The sequence below is a fragment of the Entelurus aequoreus genome, linkage group LG19 (assembly GCF_033978785.1).
Source record: "Entelurus aequoreus isolate RoL-2023_Sb linkage group LG19, RoL_Eaeq_v1.1, whole genome shotgun sequence".
In the NCBI taxonomy this organism is placed as follows: Eukaryota; Metazoa; Chordata; class Actinopteri; order Syngnathiformes; family Syngnathidae; genus Entelurus; species Entelurus aequoreus.
In genome coordinates, this window is record NC_084749.1 from 42,442,205 (window position 1) to 42,464,388 (window position 22,184).

The 22,184-nt window shown below is 38.0% G+C and overlaps 1 protein-coding gene across 1 annotated transcript in view; it reads right to left on the reverse strand.

Annotated features, from left to right (window-relative positions):
* The window catches only part of uchl5 (ubiquitin carboxyl-terminal hydrolase L5), a 35,148-nt gene that overhangs the window by 11,441 nt on the left and 1,523 nt on the right, over positions 1–22,184 (reverse strand). Inside the window, exons 2-6 of the mRNA XM_062027592.1 lie at positions 17,874–17,937; positions 15,822–15,927; positions 7,591–7,716; positions 6,145–6,206; positions 4,322–4,452 (exon numbers count right to left, since the gene is read on the reverse strand). Of these exons, the coding sequence (XP_061883576.1) occupies positions 4,322–4,452; positions 6,145–6,206; positions 7,591–7,716; positions 15,822–15,927; positions 17,874–17,937 (489 nt within the window). The remainder of the gene's footprint in view (positions 1–4,321; positions 4,453–6,144; positions 6,207–7,590; positions 7,717–15,821; positions 15,928–17,873; positions 17,938–22,184) is intronic.

A 22,184-nucleotide genomic window follows, 5' to 3' on the forward strand; every position in this document is an offset into this window, starting at 1 on the left:
TTGTTTAATGAACAATGAAGACAGCAAAGAAGAAAGCTGTAGGTGGGATCGGTGTATTAGCGGCTGGCTGCAGCAACACAACCAGGAGAACTTTGAGTTGGATAGCAGGCGCGCTACCGTGAGTAGGCAGCTTTGGCTTCCAAACATTTGATCGCTTGCCCGTACATGCGTGCCGCTATGTGCATGTCACGTACGTAACTTTGGGGAAATATATGTGCTGTATGAACTTTACGGAGGTGAACGGTACTTTGAGTTGCATTGGTGGGTTGTATGGACGGGAGGGGGGAGGTGTTTGTTATACGGATTAAATTGTGGCATATTAAATATACCGGTAAGCCTGGTTGTGTTGTGGCTAATAGAGTATATATATGTCTTGTGTTTATTTACTGTTTTAGTCTTTCCCAGCTGAATATCAGGTCCCACCCGCCTCTCACAGCATATTCCCTATCTGAATCGCTTCCACTGCCTTCTAATCCTTCACTCTCACTTTCCTCATCCACGAATCTTTCATCCTCGCTCAAATTAATGGGGTCCGAATCGCTCTCGCTGCTGGTGGCCATGAGTGTAAACAATGTGCAGATGTGAGGAGCTCCACAACCTGTGACGTCACGCTACTTCCGGTACAGGCAAGGCTTTTTTATCAACGACCAAAAGTTCCGAACTTTATCGTCGATGTTCTCTACTAAATCCTTTCAGCAAAAATATGGCAATATTGCGAAATGATCAAGTATGACACATAGAATGGACCTGCTATCCCCGTTTAAATAAGAACATTTCATTTCAGTAGGCCTTTAACTTGACAGCAATTTACCAGTCCCCCTAGGATGTCGCAGGCCTTTTTTGAGATGCCTGAATTTCTTCCCAAAAAATACAATGGAAAGTGCAGGGGTTTTTGTAGGTGTTTGTTGCAAAAAATTGCAGGAGAAAGTGAAAGTTGCATTAAATAGTTGTGATTTTTCTTCTGTAATTATAATAGAGAAATTTGCTGAAAATAAAGTAATCAATGATGTAATATCAAGAAAAAGATGGGCAAAGTTGAGCATAATTCATGGGGATTGGTGGAACTCGCGTGACATCATCGCAAAACACTGGGAGACTGGATTTTATGTGTACCCCACAACCTAAACAAAAAACATTTTATTACATCCTCTCAAGGGACAATACTACATAAATTAAACTTGAATATACTGTAATTTGAAGTAGCCAATGTACAGTATACATTTACTTTCCTCTGGAAACAACTTAACACATTGTATTACGCCCAGGTAGCCCAATTAACTGCCTTTTCTATGCTGTTTTGCAAGACCTGTGTCAGTGACTTCAAACTTGACACCTCATTGGCTGGTTCTGAGACAGGATCGAATGCCTCAGTATTAATTTACTGAAAGTGGATCTTGCTTTTTGAAGCAGCAAATTTTTCTACACTGAATTTTTATATATTTAATTTTTCAGCACTGAATTTTTTTACACTGATTTTCTATACAGTGAATTTTTATACAATGATTTTTATACAATTAATTTTTAAACACTGAATTTTTAAAACACGCATTTTGCTAACAAATTGTTTTAAAAGAAATTGTCAGCTTAATTTGATGTGAAAAAAAACAAAAAAAATATCCATCCATCCTCTACTGCTTGTCCCTCTTGGGGTCGCGGTGGTGGAAGGATCCTATCCCAGTTCACAATATTAAAACGCAAAAAAGTCAGTTACCGGTACATACATTTTGTTTTACAAAAAGCGTTCGTAATAAACACACATTAAACTCCATACGCCGCCGTATACTTAAAATCAGCAAAATATGTAAATATTACAAGTTATAATAAACGTCTCTGTTACGACATTACATATATACTTACAGCGTGTATATAACACCATGATGGAGGTGTTTGGATGGGTTTTTTTTTAAGCGCTTTACAGGCAAAATAGGCCGACTAGCATAGGTTCCATTGTAAGCGAACTTTCAAAACGCATTTATTTACTAGTTAAAATGCATAAAAAAATACAAACGTGTGCTTGTCTCACATAAGGATTATGAATGATAGGAAACATTTAAAAAAAAGTGCAGTTCCCCTTGAAGTGGGGATGAAATCTGATCAGTGTTCGTAATAATGGCGTTAGTGACGCCGTTACTTTTACTAGTAACGAGTAACTTTTAGGTCTGTTACAATGCAGTTAGCGATAGCTTGATGTAACGTGGCACGTTACTTTTGATGTGCTTTTATTTATGTTGACAACAAGACAGTGTCATAAGTGCAGCAAGTTCAATGCAGGAAACATATTTTTACTCGTGAAAGCAACAAGCCGAACCGCAATAGAATGAACTTGATATCATATAGGAAGAGGCAACATCACACTGTGACATAGCACACAACACCATACGCACACGATGGGACTATTGAACAACAAATCAATGATTGAAATGACAAATTTGCCATCCAAAATTTTGGATGGCAAAATCGTTTGTTGACAAGAAAATATGACAGCTATGGAAGCACATTCAATCTCTTAATTAAGCAGAGGTAACACAATCCGATGGAAAGATTTAAAAGAGCTGGCCTCAAAGCGCGCTGCTAACTGCTAAAGCTAAAAAACACAGCTCAGTTTAACCCTTGTGTAATGTTCATATTGTTGTTACTCAGCCAGCGTTTGTGAGTAACAACAATATGAACGTTGCACGGAAAATTTCTCTGCCAGTTTCTGCATCCCACAAGGATTCTTCTTTTGTGTTTCTGCACCTGCGGTTCCCACACAAGGTTGCAACGTTGTTTGTCAACACTGTCTGCTCTCATTTTCTCCCACATTTGACCCTCTGATGTTCTGTGTACCTACACTCTGTCCTCCTCCTGTCTAGGCCTGCTGTGTGTGTGTGTGGTACACAGAACATCAATTTCCACACTTCTTTTTGTAATATATACAGTATATTACATCTTATATGTAATAGAAATGTGTAGGGGGGTGTATGGTGTGTGGTCATTAAATATGTATTCTGATGTATGTTCTTCACAGAAAATGAGCCAAAGTCAGAAAAAATAATTAATTGTATCATTTTTCTTTTAATAAAAAATGAAAACTGGTCCCACAGACCCGAACACCACACAAGGACTAAACCCACGATGACATCACACGTCACTATGCAACAGGGCCCACCTTTTTAAAAGCAGACTCTGCACACTGTGCTCTTATAGTAAACATCTCTCAAATGCATGTCAGATATTTATTTATTTTAAGTAACATAAATTACTTTCCCTAGTAATTAATTACATTTATTAAAGAGTAATTCTGTTAGTAATTAAATTACTTTTATAGTAAAGTAAGGAGTAACTATAATGAATTACTTGTTAAAAGTAATTTTCAGCACACTGGCCATGATACCCAGCCCTACTTAACAGTAGACAACACAAGTGAGTACACTCCTGGTTACACCTGTATATGTTCCAACATGCAAAGAAAACTGCGGAATTTGTCATGTTCCTGTTTTGCCTGTTTGACTGGCCCTTACAAATGAGTGTGAATTGTTTTTTTAGGCAAAACATTGTTTAGGTAAATTTGGTGCTTTGGGTAAAATTCTCTCATATTATCTAATAGATATTAAACAAATAACTTATGGAAAATTGGATAAATATAATTTTGGCTATACTGCAGCAATCACCAACACGGTGCCTGCAAACTGTAATTTCTTCACTATTTGTTAGGTTTAAGACAGGACATTTACAGGTTTACCAAAACCTGTGTCCATGCCAAAGAAATACAACCTTTTACAGCATCACTCAGAGTTGACTGCTGTGTCCACTTTTCTACTTTTACTTAAATAATCACAGAGCCTGACAGCAACATCCCTATATGAGTGGGACGCACCAATATCGGCCAGAATTTTTAAAATGCGGATTGAAATTCTCGACCAAAGTATATTGTGCTTGAAACCAGTAAAATTTAAGATCCCTATAGAGACAAAATACAGCAACTTCATCGATAAACCAATAGAGTTATTTTGATGTAAAGAGCAAGAACTAAGAACACGATCACACCTGTATTCAAGTACGCTGGTCCGGACCAAAAATCTAAAAAAAGATGCATTGGCTACGTTCACAATTTAGATTTTTTTTTTTAAAAATCAAATCCCATCTTTTTATGAAGTCATTAAAAAAAATGCAATGTCTAATGTGGACGCAAAGTGACCCGCAGTGTTTACAGAAGTAAACATGACTCCAATTCTTGATCTAGTCTCAGTCCTGGCGCATTTGTGGAAATTTCAAGGATTTAACAGTACTCACTTAGTGTTGACATCTATATGTACAACACAAATTATTTTCCCATGCTTACCTAGGTCAATTGGTCCTTCTCGAAGTCCATCCAACTCGTAAAGTCGACCATTTACAGGAACATAACTCACAAAGTGAAATGCATCCTCGTCCTTTGCAGAGGACTTGGCATCAAACTCAAACATTTGTTGCCTGAAAATATAAAAGAGGAAAATGTATTAATTAATTGCCAACAATAAGAAAGAAATCTATTACACAGACTTTAGTGCTAAATGGGATTTCAGTTTTTACTCCGTTTATACTTTGTTGTAGCTAAGGAGAGATGCCAAAGATAGGGCACACTAGGGCTGGGCGATATATCGATATACTCGATATATCGCAGGTTTGTCTCTGTGCAATATAGAAAATGACTATATCGTGATATTCGAGTATATGTTCTCACGCAGTTGCTTTTAGCTGTGGGCATAACACTACAGGTGTTTCTCACTCTCTTTCTTGTCTCTCCTCACAGAGACGTAAAACAAGCGCACCTTCTTCCATACGTATAAGCCCTCGCGGAGCAGAGAGGTAGCGGCATGGGTAACATTAGCTGTGGTGCGAGTGGTAATATGAGAGAAAGAAGGTGCGAATCTGGTAACAAATGAAGGAAGAATTAATTCCCAAGAAAAACAGCAGGGAGTCCATCGTCTGGCGGTTGTTTGGCTTCAAGCGGGAAGATGTCGAAGAGACAACCGTAATATGTCAAGTGTGGGGCAAAAGCGTTGCTACAAAAAGTAGCATTACTGCTAATATGTAGCATCATTTGAAAAGTCACCCACTAGAGAATGAAGAGTGCTTGAAACTCCGCATGTCAACAACTCGTTCGGTGCCACACAAACAAAATGCAGAGGCAACAATTTCCACATCAACACCGTATGAAAAAAATAGTTAACAACCGAAGGAGATGACATCCGCAGGAACCTACCACATAGTGAAGGACATACACTATTTGATTTCCTATTATGCAGCTCATTTTTATTTGACAGTTATTGCAATATCTTGTGTGACATCATGCACAAAAGTGCATTTTATTTGTTTTAAACTATTGTAGTGGCGTTCTGTACAAAAAGTGCACTTTAATTTAGTGTTGTTTTGATATGTCATCTTAGTGACATCATGCACAAAAGTGCACTAATAGCTTGTTTTAAAATGTCTCTGACAATCTTGCACTTTCTGTTTGGAAATGACATGAATGTTTGTGCCATTGCTTAATAACTGTTTAATAAATACAGTTTTGGTCAATAGACTTAGTTGTGATTTCCCTCTCTGCATGCAAGTTTAAAATGAGCATATATTAATGCAGTATGAAGAAGAATGTTTTAATGTAGACACATAGAATCATCATACTGCTGTAATTATATGCATCAAGTGTTCATTCAAGGCTAAGGCAAAATATCGCAATATATATCGTGTATCGCGACATGGCCTAAAAATTTCGAGATATTAAAAAAAGGCTATATCACCCAGCCCTAGGACACACATAGTTGCGCTAAAACCAAGAATAGGGGAGTTAGGGGGACTTCCTCGACGGCAAATCAAACTGGCATCTCCCTATCAGCTGGGTACACTATGTCCGCAGCGGGACTCAAACTGTGACATTCCCAAAGCCAGATCCTTACATACTGAGCTACTGCCAACTCTATTATAGAAGGTGTATAAGTAATAACATTTCAGACCAAAACCCAATCCCAAACCTATAAAATTCATACCCAACATCTAAATTACTGCAAGCACAAACATTTACGTTACACATAGTAGTTTTAAGAAAATTAAAAGTTGAGCATTCATTTTTGGTAAAATCAATCAAGTACACCTGTTCCAGCTAATACGTAAGCAGGAAGTTACCTGGCAAAGCTGTTGTGAACTTGTCTTATAACTTCAGAGTTGCTGAGAGCCAAACCTTTCATCTGAGGGGCAAAGAGGAAGCAGGATTATGCAACAGTTTCCTTATAAAAAGCATGTGATTATGAAGGGCTTGTGCAAAAATATTGTCTATCAACAAACTTTATATACAATTATTGGAGTCTGCCTTTTAAGCTATTAATTTCAACTATATATACAATTTGTTACTACTTATTGACAATAAAATGTGTTTGACTGATTTTAAGGTTTAGAGAACTATATTTATTGCATTACCCATGTGCACTTACTAATATACACATATACAGGTGAAACTCGAAACATTAGAATATCGTGCAAAGGTTTGTTTACTCCAGAAATTTGATTTACAATGCGAAACTAATATATGACATGGGCTCATAACATGCAACTCAAGATATTTCAAGCCTTCTTTTGATATACCTTATTATCTAACATGTACTGTATTGGGGCCCCCGCTTATAAGCTAGTACAGCTTCCTGGGAGTTTTCCTTTTACAAAGCACTTACAAATTATATACAAGTGTTAAGTGTTTAGACTTTTATAATGTTTTGCAAACAAATAAATAATGATGATGACTATGGCTTACAGCTAATGAAGAACTTGAATTGAAAATCTTAAAAAATGTTGGCCTGCAGTGCCTCAGACTGGAAGTCTCTGCAGAGTGGTGAGGACGGCGGAAAAGATCATCAGGACTCCTCTTCCTCCTATCCAGGAGATTGCAAAAAGCCACTGCCTGACCAGGGCTCAGAAAATCTGCAGAGACTCCTCCCACCCCCACCAAGGACTGTTTTCACTGCTGGACTCTAGAAAGAGGTTCCGCAGCCTCCGAAGCAGAACCTCCAGGTTCTGTAACAGCTTCTTCCCTCAGGCTGTAAGACTCTTGAACGCATCATAATAATACCCTCGATTCCCCCCAAAAATGGATTAACTCACTGGAATATAAAGACAATATAACACATCCATTAACGTGGATGCATATGCAAAAGTGCAATATATTTATCTGTACATTAATCTATTTATTTATATCTGCACCTTATTGCTTTTTTATCCTGCACTACCATGAGCTAATGCAACACAATTTTGTTCTTATCTGTACTGTAAAGTTCAAATTTGAATGACAATAAAAAGAAAGTCTAAGTCTAAGTCTTCCAAAATTAAGCTGCGATCATCAACATAAAGGCTTGACATATCTCACTTTGCATGTAATGTGTTTATATAATATATATTAATTTCACATTTGAAGTCGAAATGCTGAAATAAATGGCCTTTTGCAAGATATTCTATTTTTTTAGTTTTACCTATATATGTTTATATACACTGTATATATTTTTAATGGTAAATCAAAAGCCGTCTGAATTCCAAATTACATATATTGATAGTGATAAATATTGTGAATAGAAATAAACATACTGCAGCATCAAAACTCTGTGAAAACTCTCTGAACTCAGTTAGTGTGTCTCCAAGTGACATGTCAGGATGGGTGCAGTTGAGCAAAACGCTGACGATTGCCTGGGTGGCACAAGCGTTGTTAATGACCTGAAATCACAGAAGTAAAATACATTCATATTAAAAAGAGCGAAAACACATATATTTCAGTCCCCACACAGCTTAATGATCCTAATGTACAACAGCACATGAAATAGGATTTAATTAAATGCTACAATTTAATTAAATGCTACTAAAATGCTGTTCCAATGTGTTATTAAGTGCCCTGTATCAGGTGTTTCCAAAAAAGCAGTCTAAGAGACATTTTTGACCGACAAAATGTATTTATTGTGAGATATGTTTTTAAATAGTAAATGTATTTGCTTTGTTGCCTATAACACAAAGCTAAGATGATGATGTTTTGTCAAATAGCTTAGCACTTAGATAAATAGATTTTTATTCATCCCACCATGGGGAAATTATGTTGTTGCAGTGCAGGTTTTTACATAGTCACAGAAGTAAATTGTAATGAAAAACAAAAAATGTCTAATAAATAATACATATTTAGCACTAATGATTGCACTGTGTATAGATAAAAACCAAACCAAAAACACTACCTTAACATGAACCTATTCAATAATATTTTTCAGATTTTATTGCATGATATTTGCGGTAGGAAGTGACGGATGCAGATATCTACATATATCCACATTTATCCATAATTAAGAGTTACTTCTTTTATATTTCTATAGTCATATTTTAAATAGCTAATGTTCCATCTTGTACTCTTTTCCTTGTTTTGATCGTCTCATGACAAAGTGCTTGCACTGTGGACGGCCTTGAAGTAGGAGGCAGAGAAGAGGAGTCCTCCCTGCTTCCCTTGTCAAGCCGACTTGAGATAACGGACACAATGGGCATCTGTGCGGGCGTGAGGGCGGGGGGAGAGATTGAAGAACAGAATGTTTTCGTGATGTGTGGCAGACCGATCTGGACCGGGCGAGGAAACGCTGGTGTCCTGGGTTGGTCTCACGTTTGTCCTCTAAGCTTGGAGAATAAACCACAAAATACCAACTACTGCCTGTTGATTGAATATAAACATCAGCTTATTGCCATAGAAAGAATCTGGGAGAGACTAGCAATTTGAATTCCCCAATGGAGGAACACTGGTCAACGCAACAATTTGGGGGCTTCGTCCGAGATGGCACGCTGTTGATTGATGACTTCTTGCAATCTTCTGGACAGACTCAAATGGCCAATACAAGGTGAGCAGAGCCTTTTTATATAAAATCTGCTTTAGGAGTCTGTCCTGAAGTCTGTAAATCAAACACTGTTTTTTAATCCCAGGCACAGATTGGTGATTTTGATAGATTGATTGCATTTTTGCCGAGCCTGCCATTGCATTAAAATTGTAAATAAGTGGTCAACTCACGCCATTGTGTCTCGATTACCGTGACGGGCAGTTTCATTGACGAGTGAACTAATAGTTGGGTGTGGCTCACCCTGGGTAGTTGGTCGCCGCCTAAAAGAGTAACGGGTTAAAGGCCCTCGTATGATATGGAGGTTAGAGGCCTGCATATTGTACGATAAATTGCACGGGTTAGAGTTAGAGGCTCTAGCTGCGTATTGTACGAAAAATTACGGGGTTAAAGGCCGCCGTATGGTTTGTGGGTTAAAGGCCTTCAGGGGTTCGAGGCCCTTCTGAAAAAAATAGACACAATGGCCACTGAGTGTGACAGACAGGAATGTGATGGCGGTCGGGGAGGAATGTGATGAATCATTACTGTGTAATGATCAATTGAATGGACGGTTGTCGACAATAAAATTAGCAAGTAGAGTTTAAAAAGAAAAAAAAGAGAACATTCCTTGAAAGGGTTAAGAGGGAGTTTACAATACTCGAAAAGTCGTGAACTTAAACGTCTGGTAAATTAAGAAAAGTAACTGGAAGTTTTATGGTAAAGTGAAACGCAGAGATAAGGGTAGGTGCAGCTTTTTCTTGTGTGTGTGTGTGTGTGTGTGCGTGTATGTGTGTGCTGCAGGTTGCGCGTGCTCGTGTGTGTGCGTAAGCGCTTGCTTGCTCATGTGCTTACACGTGCGTGTGTGTGTGTATGTGTGTGTGTGTGTGTGTGTGTGCGCTGGTGAAAATGGAACAGGGTTGGTGCTCGAGACTTTAAGAGTTTGGCGTATGATAAAAGTAAACAGGGATTATGTGGAAAAACGAATTGCAGCAAAAGAACCGATGATTAATGAGACAAATAGGACAGAATAGACTGATTGGTGTTTTGCCTGCCACGCATGCGCAAGACAATTCAAACGACCCGCCCAGACTTTGACTAGGCCACCGCCCCCTACTCCAGTGACAAGAGAAGGAGGTACACAAACGCCCCCTCTAAGATTAATCTTGCCTCCGAAAATTAACCCCTTCTACACGTCTGTCCATTTTCCTACGGCAGACATTTTTGACAAATGACATTAACAATAGGGGGAAAGGATGTTTATAACCTTACGTTACATGAATGGTTCCTAGGAAAACAGAAAATAGAAACGTTGTGTGAAGTGTAAGGAAGAGATAGGGCACAGGAGGTTGTTTGTAAAGGAAAACGAAACAGAAGGAGATAATGAATGAATAAATGAAATACGTTCATTTTGGTCATATAATCAACCATCAAAAATTTTGTGTGAGCAGTTTAACAGTACAGATTAGACAAATTAACAATCATACACATTTACACACAGGAAGAAAAAGAATGACCGAAAAAGGAATAGGCGGAAGCCAAAGCTTATATTGGCCTATCCTGTACATTCACTGAACATTAAATTACCTGGAACATCAACGTTAAAAGAGAAAGTATTAACCCCTTATTTTGCAAGTCTGACCATTTTCCTCCAGCAGAGGGCGGTGCACACCAGACAGTTTTGACACATGACAATTATAGGGGCCTACTTTAATATAAGTCTCTTGCCGATGCATACATGCAAGCCATTGTTGACCTTGTTTCCCACCTGTACACATGCCAATACGGCCGGGTTAACTTATAAAGTGCAATTTTAAATTTCCCGGGAAACTTCCGGTTGAAAACGTCTATGTATGATGACGTATGCGCGTGACGTCAATGGTTGAAGCGGAAGTATTCGGACACCATTGTATCCCAATACAAACAGCTCTGTTTTCATCGCAAAATTTCACAGTATTCTGGACATCTGTGTTGGTGAATCTTTTGCAATTTGTTTAATGAACAATGGAGACTGCAAAGAAGAAAGCTGTAGGTGGGATCGGTGTATTAGCGGCTGGCTGCAGCAACACAACCAGGACGACTTTGAGTTGGATAGCAGACGCGCTATCCGACGCTAGCCGCCGACCGCATCGATGATCGGGTAAAGTCATTCGTCGCGCCGTCGATCGCTGGAACGCAGGTGAGCACGGGTGTTGATGAGCAGATGAGGGCTGGCGTAGGTGGAGAGCTAATGTTTTTAGCATAGCTCTGTCGAGGTCCCGTAGCTAAGTTAGCTTCAATGGCGTTGTTAGCAACAGCATTGCTGGGCTTCGCCAGGCGGTACAGCATTAACCGTGTGGTTACAGGTCCAGAGTTTCGTAGTAGTGTTGATCTTCTGTCTATCCTTACAGTCAGGGGCTTATTTATTTTGTTTCTATCTGCATTTAAGCCCGATGCTATCACGTTAGTTCTGTAGCTAAATGGTTTCGCCGATGTATGAGATAAAAGTCACTGTGAATGTCCATTTCGCGTTCTCGACTCTCATTTTCAAGAGGATATAGTATCCGAGGTGGTTTAAAATACAAATCCGTGATCCAGAATAGAAAAAGGATAAAGTGTGGAATCCAATGAGCCCTTGTACATAAGTTAGGGTCAGAGCGAAAAAAGATACGTCCTGCACTGCACTCTAGTCCTTCACTCTCACGTTTCTCATCCTCGCTCAAATCAATGGGGTAATCGTCGCTTTCTCGGTCCGAATTGCTCTCGCTGCTGGTGTAAACAATGGGGAAATGTGAGGAGCCCTTCAACCTGCGACGTCACGCTACTTCCGGTACAGGCAAGGCTTTTTTTATCAGCGACCAAAAGTTGCGAACTTTATCGTCGATGTTCTCTACTAAATCCTTTCAGCAAAAATATGGCAATATCGCGAAATGATCAAGTATGACACATAGAATGGATCTGCTATCCCCGTTTAAATAAGAACATTTCATTTCAGTAGGCCTTTAATGCGCCTTATTATCCGGTGCGCCTTCTGTATGAAAATAGACCTGAATAGACCCGCTCATCGGCAGTGCACCATATAACCCGGTGCGCCCTATGGTCCGAAAAATACGGTAACAAGAGAGCTTTTAATACTATTGTTTCATCATAATGCATGTTCATCATAATGCATGTTGATCATTCTAGCAGTGTTCCGCAAATTTGACAGCAGCAAACGAACAAGCGCTTACTCAACGCACTGTAGTATTCTCGCTAGCGACTAACGTCCCTCCACAATGCAAAGCCACATAATCAGCAATCCTTGCCTTCATGGCAGAAACTGTTTCTTATCATCCCAGGAGGATGAGGAATAGCTTGCAACACTACACACTGTAAGCTAAACAGCAAGCTAGAGCGCTTGATTTAAACAAAAGTTAGGCAGATTGATACAAATATCGCCAATAACAAGAATATCAATATATGGTCGATACTATAGTGATCTTTGATACTATTTATCTTAAAAATATTTTGTAGTTTTTGTTATTGTTAAATTTAGCAAATATGTCCCTGTACACAGGAGGACTTTAAGGGCAAAAAACAAAGGATTTATATCAGAGCAAATAGTAGGAAATAATTTAAATATTAAAATTGATATTGTTACATCGCCATCCTGTGTTTTTGTTTTATTATTATTAGTGATCAAAAATTTAATCATTCAAGGATCTAGAACATTTTGAATATCAGCCTTCAGTATGACCAATACTGCCCCTGTAACTACGTGATATTAAATCGATAACCAAATTTCACACACAACTAATGTTAAGTATCAAATGACAACATAAGTATTACAATTTAACAGATGTGAAGATAGAAACATGTTAAAACAGAAAGTAATCAGCTATTAACAATGAATTAGCAGGTAGATTAATAATAGTTTTGAGAAAAGGCAACTGGAAATTACGCAATATGTTTTAGCGCATATGTCAGCAGTCAAATTGGGAGCTTTTGGAACCCGTTTTGAAAAGTTTCTATCATTTATATTTCTTCATATATATATATAAATTTATTGCAGGAGGCTGCAATATATATTGTGATATAGATTTTAGTCGCCAAACAGGGAAGTACTGTCAAAAGGTGTGATAACTTTTACTGTCATGGGGTGTGATAATATTCCACCAAGGTGTTACAGCATTGTGCTTTGCAATTTCATCTACTGACTTAAATTAGATTAGGTTAGATAAACATATTGTATTAAATGCATTAAACCAGTGATTCTCAAACTCCATCTCATTGAAAAACTGTTCAATAACAGATTAGAAAGTTTCATAAATAAAAATAGAATACTCGAGGAGAACCAATATGGATACAGAGCTAATGTTTCAACTTCAATGGCTTTAATTGAAATTACAGAAGAAATTACCAATGCAATAGATAGTAAAAAATGTGCGGCAGCTTTTTTTATGGATCTAACTAAAGCATTTGACACAATCAATCACAATATTTTAATCAAAAAAGTACAACGATATGGCATCAGAGGGTTAGTCTTAAACTGGATAAGAAGCTATCTAACGAACAGGAAACAATACGTGAAGCTAGGCGAACACACGTCTACAACGCTAAATATATCCTGTGGTGTACCTCAGGGATCAATACTAGGACCTAAATTATTCAATCTCTATATAAATGACATTTGTAAAGTTACAAAATATTTAAAGTTAGTATTATTTGCGGATGATACAACAGCGTTTTGATCAGGAGAGAACACAGGAGATAATACAAATAATAACAGAAGAAATTAACAAATTAAAAAGATGGTTTGACAAAAGCAGACTATTGTTGAATCTCAGTAAAACTAAAATAATGCTATTTGGTAACAGTAGAAGAGAAAGTCAAACACAAATACAAATAGACGGAATAGAAATTGAAAGAGTAAATGAAACCAAATTTCTAGGTATAATGATTGATGATAAATTGAACTGGAAATCTCACGTAAAAAATATACAACATAAAGTTGCAAGAAACACATCAATAATGAATAAAGCAAAACATGTTCTAGACCAAAAATCCCTTCATATTCTCTACTGCTCACTAGTGTTACCATATCTGAGCTACTGTGTAGAAATATGGGGAAATAATTACAAAAGTACACTTCATTCATTAACAGTGTTACAAAAAAGATCAGTTAGAATAATACATAATGTTGGATATAGAGAACATACAAACCCTTTATTAATTGAATCAAAAATAATGAAATTCCACGACATAGTGAATTTGCAAACAGCTAAAATTATGCACAAAGCAAACTATAACTTGCTACCCAAGAATATACAACAATTCTTCTCAAAAAAAGAGGAGAAATATAATCTTAGAGAAAAACGTAATTTAAAACATTTGTTTGCACGTACAACACTTAAGACCTTCAGTATATCAGTATGTGGAATTAAATTATGGAATGGATTAAGCAAAGCAATCAAACAATGTACTAATATGATCCACTTCAAGAAACTCTTCAAACTTAAAGTGTTTACAAAGTACAAAGAAGAAGAACCATGACAAACATTCTCAATTTATTTCATCCATCCATTCATTCATTCTTAAAGTAATCTTACTTATCTCATCATATGAAATATGACTTACTTCACCAATCATTATTATTAAATTCTTACTATTACTTATTTATTTATTTTTATTGTGATTACTTATGGAGTTTATTGTGAATAAATTGTGAACAGGAAGTGAACAAAAAGTTTTGCAACTGTTATGTAAAGAAAAGGGGTAGGATTAAATAAGTTCTGCTTCTTCCTACTCCTTTTCGAACATGTTGAAAAGAGAAACTGGAAATTGTGATGTATCATGTTGTATGCTTGCATGTTTGAAATAAACTCAAACTCAAGGTACGCCAAATAAGTCTGTAAATTATACTGTATATGGAGTATCATTGTTGATGTTTGTGCATTGTGTGTAATGTTAAAGTGGCCTATAATATTAAATATACTTGTTTAATAAAACATCGGCCTTCTTTTTAATGAATACTTAGGCCTACTACGCTACTGTATTTGAATGTTTGTCACTACGGTGGTAGAGCCAAGTGTTTTCTGCGATAGTACTTGGTGGAAAAAGTTTGAGAACCACTGCATTGAACCAATCATAATTGCTTTCTTCATATTCACTATAAATAAGTGTGGAGGGGGGCGTGGCCTGCGGGCCTGCAGCGAAGCGGGGTGTGCCAGGGCACACCCTCGAAGTCAGCGGCAGGTTCGCAGATGGCCCAGGTGGGCCTTATTATCTAATCACCTGTCGCTCTGTGAAGTCAGCGGCAGGTGCGTAGATGGCCCAGGTGGGCCTTATTATCTAATCACCTGTCGCTCTGTTTAAAGCAGCAGCCGGGGAGGAGAGGTGGTGGGAGCTGGAGGGGAGCCGGCGTGAGAGCGAGAGCGAAACTGAAAGACACTAAAAGACAATTGCTGGAAAGCAACCTGGGCCATTACGTCAAAATAAAACAATATTGTAACCCTGAAACGGGCTCTCATGTCGGTACTTGGTGGTCTGTAGAACCCCCGGGAGGGCAACCTCCACAATGAGATATTACTATTATTATATGTTTGGGTGTGTGAGAAGATTTTCAAAGTTTTCTCATGAAGTAACGAATATTTAAGAGTCAGGTATCACTAATTTAATGAGATGTTCCGAGTTCGTCTGTTTTAAATGGTAAATGGGTCGTACTTGTATAGCGCTTTTCTACCTTTTTAAGGAACTCAAAGCGCTTTGACACTATTTTCCACATTCACACATTCACACACACACATTCACACACTGATGGCGGGAGCTGCCATGTACGGCGCAAACCAGTCCCATCAGGAGCAAGGGTGAAGTGTCTTGCTCAAGGACACAACGGACGTGACTAGGATGGTAGAAGGTGGGGATTGAACCAGCAACCCTCAGATTGATGGCACGGCCACTCTCCCAACTTCGCCACGCCGTTTAAGATTGTATGCAGTTACTGCAACAAAAAAAACGTAATCATACCTGTTTTGCAAAGAATATATGGTCCAGTCTTGAATCCTGCACTATTGATCCAGCTGGTTCTTCTCCTGCTTGCCACTTAAACAGGAAAATCAAACCATGGACAGGCCTGGAAGAGAGTGTGTAATTAAATTCAATGTTTTTTTTATTTGGTCATCAGTTCATGTAAACCGTACACTTCTAGTGCATAGCAGATAAATAACTAATTAAAGTATTGGTTTACATTTCCTGACCGAAAAGGTATAAGCTGAAGCTAAAAGCAATCAAGACTATTTAAATTGTGAGGACGCTATCCTTTTTTGTGTGGACATTGTTGATTGTCATGTCATGTACGAATGTACTTTGTGGACGCCGTCTCAGCTCCACACGCTGTAAGTCTTTGCTGTGGTCCAGCATTCTGTTTTTGTTTACTTTGCAGCCAGTTCAGTTTTAGTTTCGTTCTGCATAGCATTCCCTAAGCTTCAATGCCTTTTCTTAGGGGCACTCACCTTTTGTGTATTTTTGGTTTAAGCATTAGATACCTTTTTACCTGTACGCTGCCTCCAGCTGTCGTCTGCATATTGTGATCATGACAAACCATGTTCCTGACATCTACAAAGCAATTAGCTACCTGCTGCCACCTACTGATGTGGAAGAGTATAACATGGTTACTCTGCCAAGCTCTAGACAGCACAGACACTCAACAACGGCATATTAGTCGCGGATTATAATTACCGGTTTGCGGAAAATAGTTTTAACCCAATTAGGTGAAATTACATAATCTCACACGGCACAGCAGACTGGTTGAAAAACACTGCATTACATCGTTGACTGGGAATTAAAAAGTGCCTGCCTGCAAATTAATTTTTTATCGGAGTATGATACATTTTGTATTATTTGCACAGCTATGTTATTTACTTTAAGTAGAAAGAAAAGTTTTCTAATGTATTTATGTTATGTAATTATGTGCTACTTAAACAGTGTATTTTCCATCTTGACTAACTGGGTTAAAAAAAGTGCCACTGACTGTTTACAGTACAGTTGTCATTCACTTCAATTTCAGTGAATTTCACTCAAAAATTAATACCTTTATATAAATATTTTCACCGGAAAAACATATGGAGATATATATTGAATATCGAGTTTAAGTAAAAATTATTCAAGATATACTTTTTCCTCCATATCGCCCAGCCCGATAGTAAAGTAAAGAAGTCATGTGTATAAAGAAGTTAGTAATGTATAGGTATATGAACATTAACATACTATCATGTACCACGTCTATTGATCTTACTTATTACTACTCACAGCACATATATACACTACCGTTCAAAAGTTTGGGGTCACATTGAAATGTCCTTATTTTTGAAGGAAAAGCACTGTACTTTTCAATGAAGATAACTTTAAACTAGTCTTAACTTTAAAGAAATACACTCTATACATTGCTAATGTGGTAAATGACTATTCTAGCTGCAAATGTCTGGTTTTTGGTGCAATATCTACATAGGTGTATAGAGGCCCATTTCCAGCAACTATCACTCCAGTGTTCTAATGGTACAATGTGTTTGCTCATTGGCTCAGAAGGCTAATTGATGATTAGAAAACCCTTGTGCAATCATGTTCACACATCTGAAAACAGTTTAGCTCGTTACAGAAGCTACAAAACTGACCTTCCTTTGAGCAGATTGAGTTTCTGGAGCATCACATTTGTGGGGTCAATTAAACGCTCAAAATGGCCAGAAAAAGAGAACTTTCATCTGAAACTCGACAGTCTATTCTTATTCTTAGAAATGAAGGCTATTCCACAAAATTGTTTGGGTGACCCCAAACTTTTGAACGGTAGTGTATATCTGTACTTATTCATAGTCTTATTTTTAACCTTTTTTTTTTAAACACATGGATTGAACTGCACATCCTCGGTTCCTTTTCGCAGCATTTCCACAGTTACACAATGTACTCTGGAGGTAGTTCTTGCCCATGTTGTTTGAAACATTTCTGAGTTCATATACAGTGCCTTTGATCACAAACAGCTTCTGAAGACATTGTGGAAGTGGAGTTAGGCACAGTGATTCAACATACTTCAGGTTGTCAAAGTTCTCCGGCTCCATACTCCATATCTCTTCAACCTGGGCACCTTTGGAGCCTAGGAAACAATAACAAAACGTTTGAAATGGCAGACTATTTCAGCATTAAAATAGATCGCGATTTGAAAACTAAGCAACGTTGAAATGTGTTTGATCATATTACGCCTATACTGGCTTCCTGTGCACTTAAGATGCGACTTTAAGGTTTTACGACTTACGTATAAAATACTAAACAGTCGAGCTCCGTCCTATCTTGCTGATTGTATTGTACCATATGTCCAAGCAAGAAATCTGCCTTCAAAGAACTCCGGCTTATTAGTGATTCCCAGAGCCCCAAAAACAGTCTGCGGGCTATAGAGCGTTTTCTATTCGGGCTCCAGTACTCTGGAATGCCCTCCCGGTAACAGTTACACTGCAAAAACTGAAATCTAAGTAAGATTATATATCTCAAATAAGGGTGATATTTGCTTATTTTCTGTCTGATAAGATAATTCTTCTCACTAAGCAGATTTTATGTTAGAGTGTTTTTCTTGTTTTAAGGGTTTTGGTCCTAAATGATCTCAGTAAGATATTACAGCTTGTTGCTGAGATTTTATGACCTATATTGAGTAAAACATGCTTGAAACTAGAATATCAACTGATGCAAAGCTGTGTCATCAACACTCACAAGTATAAAACTACTTTTTTTAAAGTAATAATTTCTTACTTCAAGCATAAAAAAAAAATCATGATGACATATCATTATGTCAAGATAATGGCACTAGCATTTACTTAAGTTAAGAATATTTTTCAACATATTGAGCAAAAAGGTCTCTTTTTTTTCTACCAAGAAAAGTACACTTGTTATTAGTGAGAATATACTTATTTTAAGGTATTTTTGGGTTCTTTGAGGTTAGCTAATTTTAGTTGTTTTGGAAAGTGTTGACAAGCCAAATGTTCTTGTTCTATTGGCAGATAATTTTGCTTAGTTCAAATAAAATACCCCTAATTTTTGTATTTTTTTAACTTGTTTTTGAACACTGACTTTTTGCAGTGTAAAGATGCTACCTCAGTAGAAGCATTTGTCCATTCATCCATTTTCTACCGCTTGTCCCATTCGGGGTCGCGAGGGGTGCTGGAGCCTATCTCAGCTGCATTCGGGTGGAAGGCCGGGGTACACCCTGGACAAGTCGCCACCTCATCGCAGGGCCAACACAGATAGACAAGACAACATTCACACTCACATTAACACACTAGGGCCAATTTCAGTGTTGCCAATCAACCTATTCCCAGGTGCATGTCTTTGGAGGTGGGAGGAAGCCGGAGTACCCGAAGGGAACCCACGCAGTCACGGGGAGAAACATGCAAACTCCACACAGAAGGATCCCGAGCGCAGGATCGAACCCAGGACCTTCGTATTGTGAGGCAGACTCACTAACCCCTCTGCCACCTCCAGTACTATGGAATGCCCTCCCGGTAACAGCTAGAGATGCTACCTCAATAGAAGCATTTAAGTCGCATCTTAAAACTCATTTGTATACTCTAGCCTTTAAATAAACCCCTTTCAGACTCTTTTCTGCTCTGCCCCCCTCTCCACGCAGATGAGGTGACCACAGATGAGGCGCTACACTGCAAAAAGTCAGTGTTCAAAAACAATTTTAAAAAATACAAAAATGAGGGGTATTTTACTTGAACTAGGCAAAATTATCTGCCAATAGAACAAGAAAATGTGGCTTGTCAAGACTTTCCAAAACAAGTAAAATTAGCTAACTTCAATGAACCCAAAAATACCTTAAAATAAGTATATTCTCACTAATAACAAGTGCACTTTTCTGTGTAGAAAAAAATAAAATGAGACCTTTTTGCTTAATATGTTGAAAAATATTCTTAAATTAAGTAAATGCTAGTGCCATTATCTTGACATAATGATATGCGCTCGGCATTACATTTCTTTAAACCAGCAAACTTATACTAAAACTCATGTATTGTTCTTAATGGAAAGGCAACAAGGCAACCGCTTGTTACTCTCGGGGTCTACTAGCCACTCAGGCAAATCATATTGTCTAAAAATGCATTTTTCCATCGATAACATGACATCATCGCGCCAAGTGCGTGCTCTTTCAGTCAATTCGTGCGCATATATACAGCCCGGACCCCGGCCAAAATTGTTTTAATTGTAATTTTGAAGAATTTACCTGAATGTGCATGAACTATTTCTGTTCAAAATTGTTTGAAATGTCACATGTTAAATGTTTACTGTACTGTGCCAACTGTACTACTACATGAGTACGTGTTTTCTATTGTTTCATTAAAAATAAAACAGCAAAGACCATTTGGCTGTCATCTGTTTTAATTATGAGACACAATTGTGTCAAAGTCATGATTTTTTTTTTTCATGCTTGAAATAAGAAATTATTACTTTAAAAAAGTAGTTTTATTCTTGTTAGTGTTGATGACACAGCTTTGCAACAGTTGATATTCTAGTTTCAAGCATGTTTTACTCAATACAGATCATCAAATCTCAGCAACAATCTGTAATATCTTACTGAGATCATTTAGGACCAAAACCCTTAAAACAAGTAGAACACTCTAACATAAAATCTGCATAGTGAGAAGAATTATCTTATCAGACAGAAAATAAGCAAATATCACCCTTATTTGCGATATTTAATCTTACTTAGATTTCAGTTTTTGCAGTGTAGCTGTTCAAAGTCGGGACCCAGGGTGGACCACTCATCTATGCATCAGTTGATGACCTCTCTGCGCTGCTGACTTGTCTCCACTCAAGATAATCCCATGCTGGCCCCACTATGGACTGGACCCTCACACTATTAACTAGGTGCACTATGGACTGGACTCTCACACTATTAATTAGATCCACTATGGACTGGACTCTCACACTATTAACTAGGTCCACTATGGACTGGACTCTCACACTATTAATTAAATCCACTATGGACTGGACTCTCACACTATTAATTAGATCAACTATGGACTGGACTCTCACACTATTAACTAGATCCACTATGGACTGGACTCTCACACTATTAACTAGATCCACTATGGACTGGACTCTCACACTATTAACTAGATCCACTCGACGTCCATTGCACCGGTCGCCCAGGGGGTGGGGGGGTCCCCACATCTGCGGTCCCCTCCAAGGTTTCTCATTGTATCCCACTGGGTTGAGTTTTTCCTTGCCCTGAGGCGAGGATGTGGTTGTGGCTTGTGCAGCCCTTTGAGACACTCGGGATTTAGGGCTACAAAAGTAAACTTTGATTGATTGGTTGTCTTGTCTATCTGTGTTGGCCCTGTGAGAGGTAGCGACTTGTCCAGGGTGTACCCCGCCTTCCGCCCGAATGCAGCTGAGATAGGCTCCAGCGCCCCCAAAAGTGACAAGCAGTAGAACATGGATGGATGGATGGATGTTGGAGGAGTTTAAGTACCTCGGAGTCCTGTTCACGAGTGAGGGAAGAGTGGATCGTGAGATCGTGAGATCGTCTTCAGTAATGCGGACGCTGTATTGATTCGTTGCGGTGAAGAAGGAGCTGAGCCGGAAGGCAAAGCTCTCAATTTACCGGTCGATCTAAGTCATACTTGCCAACCTTGAGACCTCCGATTTCGGGAGGTGGGGCGTAGTTGGGGTGGGGGCGTGGTTGGGGGCGTGGTTAAGAGGGGAGGAGTATATTTACAGCTAGAATTCACCAAGTCAAGTATTTCATATATATACCTGTATATATATATATATCTACAACCTGAAAATATGCAAACAAAACTGTGTTTAGATAATTGATACTTCAAACTTGCATAAATAAATCTTAAGGAATAAAACATAACTTGGCTTCTGAGAGCTTCAAAATGTAATGAATAAAATGCTAAAGTTGTTGATAAACAAGCAATTAAAAAAAAAAATTAAATATGGTCATTTTAAATGAATTACTATGATCATTTAAAATTAATTATTTCAAATATGTTTATTTTAATTTATAATTCTATGGCTGGATGTAATAAGGAGTCAGAAAAAATACAATGAATTTTGTTGTTTTTAGCAAAATATAGTAAAAAAAAAAAAAAAATTAAATTAATAAATATATTTATTTTTAGGTAAAATAAACATAATAATACAATTTATCTCTAGTCTGGATGATGTAGTTCTTGTCACCCTGTTGTCCTCCCGTCTCTTCCCCAAGGATGGCTCCATGAGCTGGGCAAACGCCTGGAGATGCCCTACGTCAGTGGTCCCCAACCTTTTTGTAACGCTTGAAATTTTGTCCGACGGAGGTTAATAAAAAAAATACAATTATGTGTGCTTACGGACTGTATCCCT